A 15,469-nucleotide genomic window follows, 5' to 3' on the forward strand; every position below is an offset into this window, starting at 1 on the left:
TCTGAATCATGGTTTCCAATCTTGCTTAGTTTTCTCATAAGAAGCCCTGCATGTTGAGGGGCAAAATCGCCATGTGCTCAGCTCTGTGTGAAGCGCCATTTGATTTTCCATCCAGGTATTGTTCTCTGCGGTCACATTCCTTGGATTGAGGACCCCACAAAGTCAGGCAATGGTATTGGTAGGATTAGGGCACAAAATCAATGTCCTTAACACAGATATCAAGCTTTCTTCACAATAACATCACATGAAGTGCTGACTTTGGAAACAAGCAAAAGTCAGTAATGGGTTTGAAACTACCCATTGCATTATAATGGTGCAGAAGCAATGCAGAAGATGCATCTGCAATTTCCCTGAATTTTCAGAATATGATTCATATCTTAAGAGTTATTAAGCATACAGAGAAAGCACAGATATCAGCAGCTTTTCACATGACTCCTGGGCTTTCAAAAGTTCCTAATTGCCATTTGTAAAGGGTCTTATTAGCTGGAAAATATCTGAGCATACTGGTTTGGCTATTACTGCTTTAATAAAAGACTGTAATTTTTACTTAAACCATGCAATTATATAGTAAAAATATTATGCTTTTCTTTCAAAATTCATTTTATTCAGGCCATATCTGTTGTCAAGGAGCAGAAACCTATTCAATCTGAGCTTTAAAAAAGTGTGATTTATTGTACAGACACTTAAACAAAGCACATCCAGGGAAAAATGGTACAGAGGCAGGTCTTATGAAGGTGGTGAACCCAACTAGCTCTGAAGAGCTCACAGGCACATAGTTCACTACCATCAACCCGACCCAGTCACCAACTTACTCATTGGTCTCAGTTCAATTTTTTTTTGAGAGAGAGAGAAAATATGATTGGTTATCCTTGAGTGAGGTACATCTGTTTGGCTTAATTAGTTGAGACCAAGGTGGTGAGGACATTTGAGCAAACATGGTCACTTAGGTGCAGGTCTTAGGTATGGCTGGTGGAAGGAAGCAGGTTCTCTCAGAAGATGTATGGGCAGATGCAATGACTGACAACTCTATTTTAATGTAGTATAAAAGATAGCATTTGACACCAAAATATTTCTGAGAAAATGCAATTATTATTAAACAAACATGAGTGGATACAAGTAACGCAAAATAACTGAACTCTGACCTTTATGTTGTCACAGTGATTTAATTGCCTTGCATGGTATTATCTAAGACTGACATAAATCTTTCAAATTATTCTTCCTTCAATAAAGACATTTATGTAAATTCTTTCTATATTTATTATGCTACCAAGTAATTATGTATTTCATCCAATTTGATCTGTTAGGATTCCACAGTTTTGCCTTCAAAGCCTGTAAAAGGAAAAGAAATGAAAATATATAACTATTTCCAAAACATGTTAGTAGCATATGTTTTTATTAGCTTTTTTGTTTGCTGGATTCCTGTATTCATGATTCAATAGCTGAGAAAGTGCATGCGTGAGAGTGATTCTATGGGGAAATAAAGCCATGAGATCATAGCTAGGTATTTTCATATAGCAAAACTAACTGTGGCCTCTTCCCTGGCCACAAGCTATTTATATGTTCTCTCCTGGCACCTTGCTTTTCATTCCAAATCGTGTATGCAGCTATGTTGTCAGCTCCATTTCTGCTCTTGGCTTTGCTGCTCCTCTATGCACCAATTCTAATTCTCCCGATTAGCCCCATTCTTAAGTCCATCATACCATACATTTCAGAATGAAAGGTGCATGAGATTTTGTTCATTTTATTGGACATTTAAATAAAAGGGTGGGGGCTTGGGTGAATATCCTGACTGGTCAACCACGAAGAAACCTACATCAGCTTTGTTTTCAACTCAGTTATATACTTGGGAACTCTGGACATGCAGATTACTTGTGTCAATTTCCTTACTTATTCATCTTGAGGGAAGGATTAGGTTCTCAAAGGTTTGGTTGCAAAAGTGGGAAGCAGGCCAGGCAGGTGGCTCATGCCTGTAATTCTAGCACTTTAGAAGGCCAAAGTAGATGGTCACTTGGGTCCAGGAGTTTGAGACCAGCCTGGGCAACACTGTGATACCCTAGATCTACAAAAAAAAAAAATTTAAAAATTAGTTGGGTGTGGTGGTGCATGCCTGTGGTCCCAATTACCTGAGGGGCTGAGTTGAGAGGATCACAAGTCTAGGAGGCTGAGGTTGCAGTGAGCTGTGACTGTACCACTGCACTTCAGCCTGGGCAACAGAGCAGACCCTGTCTTTAAAAAAAAAAAAGTGGGAAGCTAGGATCCAGGAGAGTAAGCAACCAAGGCTGGGTCCCTGGGGAATGTGGGAAGTGGGGAGGGTTTGACAAGAATAGTATTGCAAGGAAACTTGATCCTCTACTACCCAGTTCCACTTGTAGAACAAGAAAATATTAGTTAATGTTTTGTCTACCACCTACCATTTAGGAACTCAAGACTCTGTGGCTTTTCAAAGGTGGTTTGGGGAATCTGATTTAGAAAATCTGCTGCTGCAAATAGAGTTAAAAGAATAGTTTTTACTATGTAAAGCGCAATAATTTTTGCAGTTATTTTCATTTTATTCTATCTTGTTCCTTCCACTCTGAAGTTTCTCTGAATGCATTGCTCTCCTAGGAGTTACAAGATGCCAGACCACTGTTATATAAAGTCTCAACCATGATGATGACTTATCCATGTTCTGAGTGGACAATATGAACAAGCAGATGTTCAGTCAACTGCTCAGTATAGCATCTTTCTACCAACATCCCTATGAAGCCTCCTTCCCTGGCCCCCATAAACCACTAGGCAACTTCTCAATGATTGCTAGCTTCCTTCTAAATAGACAGTTTCAGGTGAAGTTGTAAAAATGGAAACAGACTAAATTATTATTTTTTGGATATACGGTTTGTATAGGCAGCTTTAGAAAAAATACAGTCCTCTACATAAATATGTGCAAGCACTCACATTATATGTATACACTTGACCCTTGAACAATCTGGAGATTAGGGACACCATTCCTCTGTGTCATCAATTATCTACATACAACTTTTGACTCCCCCCAAAACTTAACTAATAGCCCACTGTTGACCAGAAGTCTTGCCGATAACAAAACAGTTGATTAACATATATTTTGTATGTTATATGTATCATATACTGCATTCTAACAATAAAAAGCTAGAGAAAAGAAAATGTTATTAAGAAAATCATAAGGAAGAGAAAATATATTTACTATTCATTAAGTGGAAATAGATCATGATAAGGTTCTTTATCCTCATTTTCTTTATGTTGACAAGGCTGGGGAGGAGTAGGAGGAAAGAGGAGGCGTTGGTCTTGCTGTCTTAGGGATGGCAGAGGTGGAAGAAAATCTGCGTAATAAGTGGACCTGCACAGTTCAAACTCATGCTGTTCATGGGTCAACAGCATATGTGTGTGTGTGTATTTATGTAATACATTATAAATTATATATATGATGAGATATATATACACACATAATGAGACAAAAATTCCCAGATTTTCCCTGTTAAGGAGAATTCTAACTTGGCCTTCTCAGTCTCTTCCTCTCACCTGTCTTCTGAGAAAGATGCTGTCTTGCCATATTGGTTATTTTGGGCTTCATAATAAAGAATTGAGAAGAAAAGGGAAAGGTGAGAAGCAACAGACACAAGGGACTGGAGCTGAAGTTAAGAGTATTTTGGGAGAGTTTGAGGTGAATATGACAAGGAAGCAGTTTGAGTGATTAAAAAAAAAAAAAGTTGACATTTTTGTGCCCATTTCAAAGTGTCTGTGAAGCATATGAAGTTATTTAAGACTTGCTTTGGTTGCTAGGCCATAACATTATTCCCTAACAACTGGACAATATGAGTCATGATTATTAGCAATATAGACACTGTTTATAACCCCACTGACTTACCGTCTGACATAACTGGATTTTTTTCTTCATGAGGGACTAGATCTTTATGTTCTGAAATCAAAATTAAATTAAACATGCTGGATTTAGAATATAACCAACAACCTGACTAGGTCATGAGATGTTCTAAGTCAATGTTTTTCAAACTTCAGTGACTATGACCCACAATAAAAGACATATTTTACATTATAGTCCAGTGTGCACATTTGTGTACATATTAATGAAACAAAATTACATGAAATAATACTTATCCTTTTCTAATTGTGATGGTTAATACTGAGTGCCAACTTGATTGGATTGAAGGATGCAAAGTATTGATCCTGGGTGTGTCTGTGAGGGTGTTGCCAAAGGAGATTAACATTTGAGTCAGTGGGCTGGGGAAGACAGACCCACCCTTAATCTGGTGGGCACAATCTAATCACCTGTCAGCAAATATAAAGCAGGAAGAAAAATGTGAAAAGGTGAGAACTGCCCAGCCTCCCAGCCTTCATTTTTCTCCCATGCTGGATGCTTCCTGCCCTCAAACATTGGACTCCAAGTTTTTCAGTTTTGAGATGTGGACTGGCTCTCCTTGCTCCTCAAGCTTGCAGACAGCCTATTGTGGGACCTTGTGATCATGTAAGTTAATACTTAACAAAGTCCACTTTATTTATACAGATGTATCCTATTAGTTCTGTCCCTCTAGGGAACCTTGACTATATAGATTTTGGTACCAGGAGTGGTTCTAGAGAAACAGAATATTAAGGATGGAGTTCTTTTGTTGGTTTTTGGGTTTCTGGAGTTGGCTGGTTAGTATGATTAGACCCCCAAATGCTAAGGACTCTACTTCTAATAGTATGGAGAACACTGATAGTCCTTGGCATGAACTGTTTAATGAGTTACACAAAATAAATGCATTTGACACTCCTGATTCACTGCTCATGAGAGGCAGGGAGTTTAATGACTCTATACATAATACCTTTGACCATATGTGGTGAACAAGGGAACATAATGAAGCTGGTTAGTTGCTCCTAAGTTCAGTAGACAAAGTGATGAAAGAAAATGATGAACTCAGAGATTCTGTCTCCTGGCTACAGAAGCAGATACTGAGCCTCAAATCTGCAAAGATTGCCCTAAGTGAGTCTTATCTCCTGTAGAGAAATAGCTGAAATTGTGGAAAAACAGACACAAGCTCTTATCATGTGAGTGGCTGAAAGGTGCAGTGAAAGGTGCATGCACAGCCTTTCCAATTGTCTCCTGTTAAAGTGAGGGCATTAATTGGAAAAGAATGGGACCCTGCAACTTGGGAAGGAGACATGTGGGAGAACCCTGATGAAGCTGGGGATACTGAGTTTGTAAACTCTGATGAACTTTTTTGCCAGAAGGAACAGCTTCCCCATACCAGTAGCGGCAACATCCCCTCCCCGACCCATGCTGTCATCAGTCTTTCCACCTTTGTCTGAGGAGATAAACCCTGTGTGCTTCCTGAGGCAAGAGTGATGGCCTCCCCTGAGGCAGTTGCCAGGCAAGATAATGTTGATTCTCTTCAGGAGCCACCCCTAACACCCTTGTTTGCTTCTAGACCTATAACTAAAGTCTCAGTGGGCCTCTAGAGGTGAGATTGAGAGTATGACCCATGAAGAAGTGTGCTACACTCAAAAAGAGCTGCTTGATGTCTCTAATTTTTTTTTTTTTTTTCTGAGACAGAGTCTTGCTCAGTCACCCAGGCTGGAGTGCAGCAAGCTCCGCCTTCTGGGTTCACGCCATTCTCCTGTCTCAGCCTCCTGAGTAGCTGGGACTACAGGTGCCTGCCACCAAGCCCAGTTAATTTTTTTATATATATATTTTTTTAGTAGAGACAGGGTTTCACCATGTTAGCCAGGATGGTCTCGATCTCCTGACCTTGTGATCCGCCTGCCTCAGCCTCCCAAAGTGCTGGGATTACAGGCGTGAGCCACTGCACCCAGTTGATGTCTCTAATTTATATAAACAGAAATCTGGAGAACAGGCATGGGAATGGATATTAAGGGTATGGGATAATAGTGGAAGGAACATAGAGTTGGATCAGGCTGAATTTATTGACTTGGGACCACTAAGTAGGGACTCTGCATTTAATGTTGCAGCTCAGGAAGTTAAAAAAGGTTCTAGTAGTTTATTTGCTTGGTTAGCTGAAATATGGATTAAAAGATGGCCCACTGTGAGTGAGATGGAAATGCCTGATCTCCCTTGGTTTAATGGAAGGGATCCAAAGGCTTAAGGAGATTGGCATGGTGGAGTGGATTAGTCACTTTAGACCTACTCATCCCAGCTGTGAGGGTACAGAAGATATACCCTTGACCAATGCCTTGTGAAATAGATTTGTGAGGGTAGCACGTGCATCTTTGAAGAGCCCCGTAATTGCTCTACTCTGTATGTCAGATCTAACAGTGGGAACCATAGTCACTCAACTACAAAACCTAAATACATTGGGAATAACTGGATCCCAAGGTGGCAGGGGCCAAGTTGTGGCACTTAACTAACCATCAAAGGCAAGGTGGGGCCGGGCGCGGTGGCTCACACCTGTAATCCCAGCACTTTGGGAGTCCGAGGTGGGTGGATCACAAGGTCAGGAGATTGTGACCAGCCTGGCTAATAACATGGTGAAACCCTGTCTCTACTAAAAATACAAAACATTAGCTGGGCATGGTGGCAGGCACCTGTAGTCCCAGCTACTTGGTAGGCTGAGGCAGGAGAATGGCGTGAACCTAGGAGGCGGAGCTTGCAGTGAGCTGAAATCATGCCACTGCATTCCAGCCTGGGCAACAGAGCCAGACTCCATCTCAAAAGAAAAAAAAAAAAAAGCTAAGGTGGGTATAACTGCCATAATGGACAGCAGAGACAAAGCAGCAATCAGAATAGTCTGACTTGTGTAGAGCTCTGGCATTGGCTAATTAATCATGGTGTTCCTAGAAGTGAAATTGACAGGAAGCCTACTGCATTCCTACTTAATTTATATATGGAGAAAACTTCTAGGCTGAATAGATAAAAGACTCATTTGAATTATAAAACAGAGAATCATGGCCCCTCAATCAATTTCCAGATTTGAGCCAGTTTACAGACCCTGAACCCTTTGAATGAAGGGGAGACCGAGCCCCCTTGAGGGAGGACCCCACTACATTACTGACAATTTATGCAGTGAATCTTTCTCCCATCTTTCCCCAAGGAGACCTCTGACCATTTACCAGAGTAACTGTGCAATAGGGAAAGGGATATAATCAGACATTTCAAGGACTACTGGACACTGGCTCTGAGCTGACATTGATTCCAGGGGATCCAAAACATAATTGTGGTCTTCCAGTTAAAGTAGGGGCTTATGGAGGTCAGGTAATTCATGGAATTTCAGCTCAGGTCTGACTTACAGAGGGTCCAGTGGGTCCCTGGACTCATCCTGTGGTCATTTCCCCAGTGCCGGAATGCATAATTGGCATAGACATACTTAGCAGCTGGCAGAAACCCCACATTGGCTCCCTGACTGGTAGGGTGAGGGCTATTATGATGGAAAAGGCCAAATGGAAGCCATCAGGGCTGCCTCTACCTAGAAAAATAGTATATCAAAAACAATAACATATCTCTAGAGGGATCGCAGAGATTAGTGCCACTATCAAGGACTTGAAAGATGCAGGGGTGGTCATTCCCACCACATCCGCGTTCAACTCTACCATTTGGCCTGTGCAGAAGACAGATGGATCTTGGAGAATGACGGTAGATTATCGTAAGCTTAACTAAGTGGTAACTCCAGTTGCAGCTGCCTGTACCAGATGCTCATTGCTTGAGCAAATTAACACATCTCCTGGTATCTGGTATGCAGCCATTGACTCGAAAAATGCCTTTTTCTCCATTCCTGTCCATAAGGCCCACCAGAAGCAATTTGCCTTCAGTTGACAAGGCCATCAATGTACCTTTACTGTCCTACCTCAGGGGTATATCAACTCCCAGGCTTTGTGTCATAATCTTATTCGGAGCGACCTTGATCACTTTTCACTTCCACAAGATATCGCACTGGTTCATTACACTGATGACATTATGCTGACTAGATCCATTGAGCAAGAAGTAGCAAACACACTGGACTTATTGGTGAGACATTTACATGCCGGAAGATAAGAAATAAATTTGACTAAAATTCAGGGACCTTCTACTTCAGTAAAATTTCTAGGGGTCCAGTGGTGTGGGGTCTATGGAGATATTCCTTCTAAGGTGAAGGATAAGTTGCTGCATTTGGCCCCTCCTACAAACAAGAAAGAGGCATAATGCCTAGTGGTCCTATTTGGATTTTGGAGGCAACACATTCCTCATTTGGGTGTGTTACTTCCACTCATTTATTGAGTGACCTGAAAGGCTGGCTGCCAGTTTTGAGTGGGGTCCAGAACAGGAGACGGCTCTGCAACAGATCCAGGCTGCTGTGCAAGCTGCTCTGCCACTTGGGCCATATGACCCAGCAGATCCAATGGTGCTTGAGATGTCAGTGATAGATAGGGATGCTGTCTGGAGCCTTTGGCAGGCCCCCATAGATGAATCACAGTAGAGGCCTCTAGGATTTTGGAGCAAGGCTCTGCCATCTTCTGCAGATAACTATTGTCCCTTTGAGAGACAGCTCTTGGCCTGTTACTGGGCTTTGGTGGAAACTGAACATTTGACTATGGGTCATCAAGTCACCATGTGACTTGAACTGCCTGTCATGAACTGGGTGCTTTCTGACCCATCTAGCAATAAAGTGGGTCATGCTCAGCAGCATTCCATCATCAAATGGAAGTGGTATATATGTGATTGGGCTCAAGTATGTCCTGGAGGCATAAGTATGTTCCACGAGGAAGTGGCTCAAATGCCCATGGTCTCCACTCCTGCCACCCTGCCTTCTCTTCCCCAGCCTGCACTGATGGCCTCATGGGGAGTTCCCTATGATCAGGTGACAGAGGAAGAGAAGACTAGGGCCTGGTTCACGGACGGTTCTGCACGAGATGCAGGCACCACCCGAAAGTGGACAGCTGCAGCACTACAGCCCCTTTCCAGGACATCCCTGAAGGACAGCGGTGAAGGGAAATCTTCCCAGTGGGCAGAACTTTGAGCAGTGTAACGTGCACTTTGCATGGAAGGAAAAATAGCTAGATGTGCAATTATATACTGATTCATGGGCTGTAGCCAGTGGTTTAGCTGGATGGTCAGGGACTTGGAAAAAGCATGACTGGAAAATTGGTGACAAAGAAATTTGGGAAGAGGTATGTGGATGGACCTCTCTGAATGGTCAAAAACTGAAGATATTTGCATCCTATGTGAGTGCTCACCAACGGGTGACCTCGGCAGAGGAGTATTTTGATAATCAAGTGGATAGGATGACCTGTTCTGTGGACACCACTGAGCCTTCTTCCCCAGCCACTTCTGTCATTGCCCGATGGGCCCATGAACAAAGCGGCCATGGTGGCAGGGATGGAGGTTACGCATGGGCTCAGCAACATGGACTTCCACTCACCAAGGCTGATGTGGCTACAGCCACTGCTGAATGCCCCATTTGCCAGCAGCAGAGACCAACACTGAGCCCTCGATATGGCACCATTCCTCGGGGTGATCAGCCAGCTACCTGGTGGCAGGTTGATTATAGTGGACCTCTTCCTTCATGGAAAGGGCAGAGGTTTGTCCTCACTGGAATAGATGCTTACACCAAATATAGGTTTGCCTATCCTACACACAATGCTTCTGCCATGACTACCATCCATGGACTAATGGAAAGCCTTATCCACTGGCATGGTATTCCACACAGCATTGCCTCTGACCAAGGCACTCACTTTACAGCTAAAGAAGTGGGGCAGTGTGTTCAGGCTCATGCAATTCGCTGGCCTTACCATGTTCTCCATCATCCTGAAGCAGCTGGATTGATAGAACGGTGGAATGGCCTTTTGAAGTCACAGTTACAATGCCAACTAGGTGACAATACTTTGCAGGGCTGGGGCAAAGTTCTCCAGAAGGCCGTGTATGATCTGAATCAGCGTCCAATATATGATACTGTTTCTCCCATAGCCAGGAATCACAGGTCTAGGAATCAAGGGGTGGAAGTGGAAGTGGCACAACTCACCGTCACCTCTAGTGATCCATTAGCAACATTTTTGCTTCCTATTCCTGCAACATTATGTTCTGCTGGCCTAGAGGTCTTAGTTCTAGAGGGAAGAACACTGTCACCAGGAGATACAACCATTCCATTAAACTGGAAGTTAAGATTGCCACCTGAACACTTTGGGCTCCTCCTACCTTTCAGTCAACAGGCTAAGAAAGGAGTTACAGTGTTAGCTGGGGTGACTGACCCAGACTATCAAGATGAAATCAGTTTACTACTCCATAATGGAGGTAAGGAAGAGTATGCATGGAATACAGGAGATTCATTAGGGCCTATCTTAGTATTACTATGCCCTGTGATTAAGGCCAGTGGGAAACTACAATAGCCCAATCCAGGCAGGACTACAAATGGTCCAGACCCCTCAGGAATGAAGGCTTGGGTCGCTCCACCAGGGAAAAAACTACGACCTGCTGAGGTGCTTGCTGAAGGCAAAGAGAATATAGAATGTGTAGTAGAAGATAGTCATTAATACCAGCTACAACCATGTGACCACCTGCAGAAATGAGGACTGTAAATGTCATGAGTGTTTCCTCCTTTTGTTAAAAATATGTTTGTGCATGTATACACTTAGAAAATATCTTCATTTTATTTCCTTTTGTTTTATCATGTGAAATAAGATTTATTGACTTCATATTACCATTTTAAGTATTGTTAACTTTATGTAACAGTATTTGGGTTGGAAATTAGTGCGTTTCCAGTTGTATGAAGGATAGTTGTATTATGTTAGGCATAATTATGACCTTATTATTGTCTTTATTTGAAGATTATGTATGATCTCAGGAGATGTGTATGGGTTTAAGTTGACAAGGGGTGAATTTGTGATGGTTGATACTGAGTGTCAACTTGACGGGATTGAAGGATGCGAAGTATTGATCCTGGGTGCGTCTGTGAGGGTGTTGCCAAAGGAGATTAACATTTGAGTCAGTGGGCTGGGGAAGACAGACCCACCCTTAATCTGGTGGGCACAATCTAATCACCTGTCAGCAAATATAAAGCAGGAAGAAAAATGTGAAAAGGTGAGAACTGCCCAGCCTCGCAGCCTACATCTCTCTCCCATGCTGGATGCTTCCTGCCCTCAAACATTGGACTCCAAGTTCTTCAGTTTTGAGACTCGGTCTGGCTCTCCTTGCTCCTCAAGCTTGCAGACAGCCTCATGTGGGACCTTTTGATGATGTAAGTTATTACTTAATAAACTCCCCTTTATATATATATAATATATATTGATATATAATATATAATAAATTATACATTATATATTTATAAATATATAATGTATAATTATATATTATAAAATATATAATTATATATTATATATATTTATATATCCTATTAGTTCTACCTCTCTAGGGAACCCTGACTAATACACTAATCTAGTCCTACTTACCCTTTTCTTGTTTTTTCTAGTTGCCTTTTTCTTTCTATTCTATTCTAGTTCATTGGGGAAAAAAATCTGGTCTCCTTACTGTTTTCTTATCAATTTCATTCTATTTCAGTGAGAAAAATGCTAGTGATTAAATTGATTTCATTAATCACTGTATGTTTTTTACAATCCACCTAAGCATATGGAAATGTTTCTCAAAATGTGGAAAACACTGTAATTGGTTATATTTGATTCTATGCTTATTCAACAAATGGTCTGCAAAACAACCTTAAATCAACCCCATTTTCTCTCTTTTATCACAACTAAAGTTCTTTAATCTGCATAAGCTTTGTTCAGGTAGAGGTCTAAGAACCTAAAACTGTAATTAGCAACTTAAACTGTTCTGATGCGAGTAGTCTCAGGAATACACACTCTACAATTTGGCTTCTCTTCCTCCACCCTGGAAAGCTGCCATCTCCTTCGTGACAGATCTTACAGTTTTCCTCAGTTCTGACAAGGGCCTTGGTGCCCTGAGATCTTAAGTGGTGCTTAACACCAATTGGGCCAATGCAATAATAGTGCTGCCACTCAGATATCTAGAGAGACACTGTCTAGGTGGGACTGAGTTCACCACGCTTGTCAGGACAGTGATTTGGGCTGTTGATAATCCCCTACAGGGCTCATGTTACAGCTGGATTAATTCTCTAAGCCTGACCCCATCTATTTTGTGCTTTGTCCTGAGGACTAAGCTCTGATTTTTTTTATCTTGCCCAAATTCCTTTCTTTTCTTTTTTCTTTTCTTTTTTTTTTTTTTTTTGAGACAGAGTTTTGCTCTTGTTGCCCAGGCTGGAGTGCAATGGTGTGATCTCAGCTCACCACAACCTCCGCTTCCCTGGTTCAAGTGATCCTCCTGCCTCAGCCTCCCGGGTAGCTGGGATTACAGGCACGTGCCACCACACCCAGCTAATTTTTTTGTTTTTTTAATAGAGACGGGATTTCTCCATGTTGATCAGGTTGGTGTCAAACTTCCGACCTCAGGTGATCTGTCTGCCTTGGCCTCCCAGAAGTGCTGGAATTATAGGCATGAGCCACTGTGCCTGGCCACCTAAATTCCTTTCTAAGGGGTCTGAGAGTCATGCCCTATAAACCATAAATTCTCATCAGATATTTAACCCTGTGTATCGTGACTTACTTTCCAATCTGACTCTGCCATGACAAGGAAGACAATCAAAATGTTTTACCCCAAAATATATTTCCTTGCCAGACCTTGAAATTGCCCTGCAAAATCTCTTGCGGGAAAATCCACATTCTATAGAGAATCTCCTCTCCCCTTTGTTTTCCTTCCTTTCTCCCCAGATTCAGGAGATAATCAACTAAGAGCCAGGCACCCTTTAAAGTCTCATAAGAAACAATTTATAACCTGCCCTCTCTAAGTCTGCTATCTGAGAGCTTCCTCTGCACAATAAAACTCGATCTCCACAATCCTTTATCTTAACCTAAACATTCCTTTCTACCGATCCCAGGTCTTTAGACAAACTCAACCAATTGTCTGCCAGAAAATGTTTAAATTTACCTATAGCCTGGAGGCGCCCCACCTACATCTTTGACTTGTCCCGCCTTTCTGAATGAAACCAATGTATTTCTTAAATGTATTTGATTGATGTCTCATGCCTTCCTAAAATATATAAAACTGAGCTGTACTCTGACTACCTTGGACATATGTCCTCAGGACCTCCTGAGGACTATCATGGGCCATGGTCACTCATATTCGGCTCGGAATAAATCTCTTAAAATATCTTACAGAGTTTGACTCTTTTCATCAACAGTGCCATCATCCAGCATTCATCAGTCATATTGCTAACTAACCACTCAGCCAAACAACAGATGGCCCCTACCTACCTTTCCAGCCTCATCCATCCTATATGCATCTGGAAGACATTGTATTCGGAAGACATGCACATTGTTGTACAGAAGATCTCCAGACATTTTTCATATTCTGTGACTGAACTAGCTCAGTTTCTGAAGAAACGCCCATTTTTAGATCTTTAGCCATCGTAGGTCCCAACTAGATTTCAAGATACAATTACATTTTCTCCTCTCTACAGGCTTTCTCCTTTTCATGTGAGTTTTTAGACTACTTATTATGTACTTTCCTTCCTTTTGACCTGTCTTCCCTTGTTTTATTAAGCCATTTAATTCACTGTGTGTCTTGGCATTTACCTTTTCATATTCTCATGGCTTCTTTCCCCAGTGAGTGGGGCCATCACTTCCTTATTGTGCCCCCAGTGTTTCTCACAGTGACCAGCAGATAGAAGGTGCACAGTGACTATCTGGTAATTTTCTCCAAAGACTTAAACAGATTTTAAATATAATCCTATTTTGTGAATACAGGATGACTTAAGTCCCACTTTATGGTTGGTGGGTGATCAAATTTCTTTCTTTGCAATGTACTATTAACCCTTGAATAAAAAGGGCAGTTTAAAAAATTGAGTGTAAGTGTACCTACCATCTGAGACCTGTTCTTTCTGGCTGTCATCTGTGATGGGTAAGGAGATCCTTTTATCTTTTTTACGTAGTTCAGTTTCTAAAATCAGGAAATTTATTATTGCATTAATTGAAGAGATTAAACAAGCCTCACACAAGAATAATCTCATTGATATGTTAGTAAGCAGAGATCTCCACACTGTGAGAGTCTCTGATTTTGGAATATCTGGAAGAGTGTTTCTCTGCAGGGGCAAGAGCCAAAGGTGACAGAGTTAAGATCAAACACACACACACACACCTTGACCTTTGTTAATAAAAACACAGCATAAAATCAAGTCTTTTTTTTGTCTGTCACAAAACTTCTATAATGCAAGTATATATGGGACAGTTAGGACTAACTACAAGTCAATGGAGTCAATTTTAGAATGACTGTTTTGTGGCCCACTCCCATAAAAGGAATTTGAAGCTCTATTCTGCCTAGTATAGGAAGCCACACAGAGGGCCTCTACATTCTGAGAATAAAAGAATTTGAGTTAAAATCAATGGCCAATTGGACTTCTACATATCCCTCTGTGCCTGCACCTCCACCTTCCTGCCTCCTCTGGGCTTTGGTTTGGCCCACTCCTGGTGACTTGGCCATCAGCCAGAACCTCCTCTGAATTCCCAAACCCCACCCTCTCTCTGTCCTTCCTCCCCAACTTCCTGTACTTTCACCTTACTCAACCCTCTATGGTCTGGACCAATGGCACCCACTCTGTCCCCTGCAGTTGATTTTGATGAGTTAGTCCATTCTGAAAGGCAGCAACTGTTTCAATTGGTTGGGATCTGTACCCACACTGGTTGTTAAATAGTTTCAATATCCCCTTTGTTTGGATTCTTTTATTTTTTTTCTGTTTATTACTTCCTTCCTTATCCAATCTAGACCCCCATAGTCTATCACTTCATCTGCTTTCTTGCAATGGCCTTCGATTTCTTTGCCTCACCTTCTTTGTTCCCAAATGCTAAGTGAACTGGACTCATTTTCCACTCTCATGTTCAATGTGGATAACCAAAGTCACCTTAGCACCTATTTTAGGCACCAGTAAAGCACGTGCACAAATGTGAGAAAAATAAAAACTTTTTGGAAATAATTTGCTACTCCAAATAAAGTCAACATGGAAGAACTCAAAATTTTGTTGGAATACGTTGTGGGGTTACTTTTACTCTAAATGCATTTATTCTAAGCAGGGGGTAGCAGTATACTCTAATATTTTGGGGTTTACTACAATCATGCATCTAGGTTTCTGCTCCTGCATCCAGGCAGCTGAGCATCTTTGCAAGGAATCACACAATCATACATTGCAGGCACTACAAATTGATGGTCCCTAACTTCCACTGAGCCCTTAACTCTGAAAAAAATTATATTTTTTTCTGCTTTGTGTCTCTCCCTTCCTCTTAACAGTTGCAGTCATGTGTCAGTTAATAATGGTAGATACATTCTGAGAAATGCATCGCTAGGCAATTTTGTTATTGCATGAACATGAGAGAATGTACTTACACAAACCTAGATAGTATAGGCTACTATACACCTAGGCTACAAACCTGCACTGCATGTTACTGTACTGAATACTGTAGGCAATTGTAACCA

At 41.6% G+C, this 15,469-nt stretch overlaps 1 protein-coding gene across 8 annotated transcripts in view; it reads right to left on the reverse strand.

Annotated features, from left to right (window-relative positions):
- Positions 1-582: 582 nt before the first annotated feature.
- Positions 583-15,469, reverse strand: part of MDH1B (malate dehydrogenase 1B) — a 39,130-nt gene continuing 24,243 nt past the window's right edge. For 3 of the 8 annotated variants that reach the window (XM_025404472.1, XM_025404470.1, XM_025404467.1), the window contains 3 exons: positions 3,881-3,931; positions 2,412-2,477; positions 583-1,329 (listed from right to left, as the gene is read on the reverse strand). In XM_025404472.1, the coding sequence (XP_025260257.1) occupies positions 1,301-1,329; positions 2,412-2,477; positions 3,881-3,931 (146 nt within the window). In that variant the 3' untranslated portion in view covers positions 583-1,300. Of the gene's footprint in view, positions 1,330-2,411; positions 2,481-3,880; positions 4,208-15,469 lie in introns of all 8 variants that reach the window. The other 5 variants (XM_025404469.1, XM_025404471.1, XM_025404465.1 and 2 more) reach the window with 3 other exon arrangements.

Source organism: Theropithecus gelada, chromosome 12, assembly GCF_003255815.1.
Source record: "Theropithecus gelada isolate Dixy chromosome 12, Tgel_1.0, whole genome shotgun sequence".
In the NCBI taxonomy this organism is placed as follows: domain Eukaryota; kingdom Metazoa; phylum Chordata; class Mammalia; order Primates; family Cercopithecidae; genus Theropithecus; species Theropithecus gelada.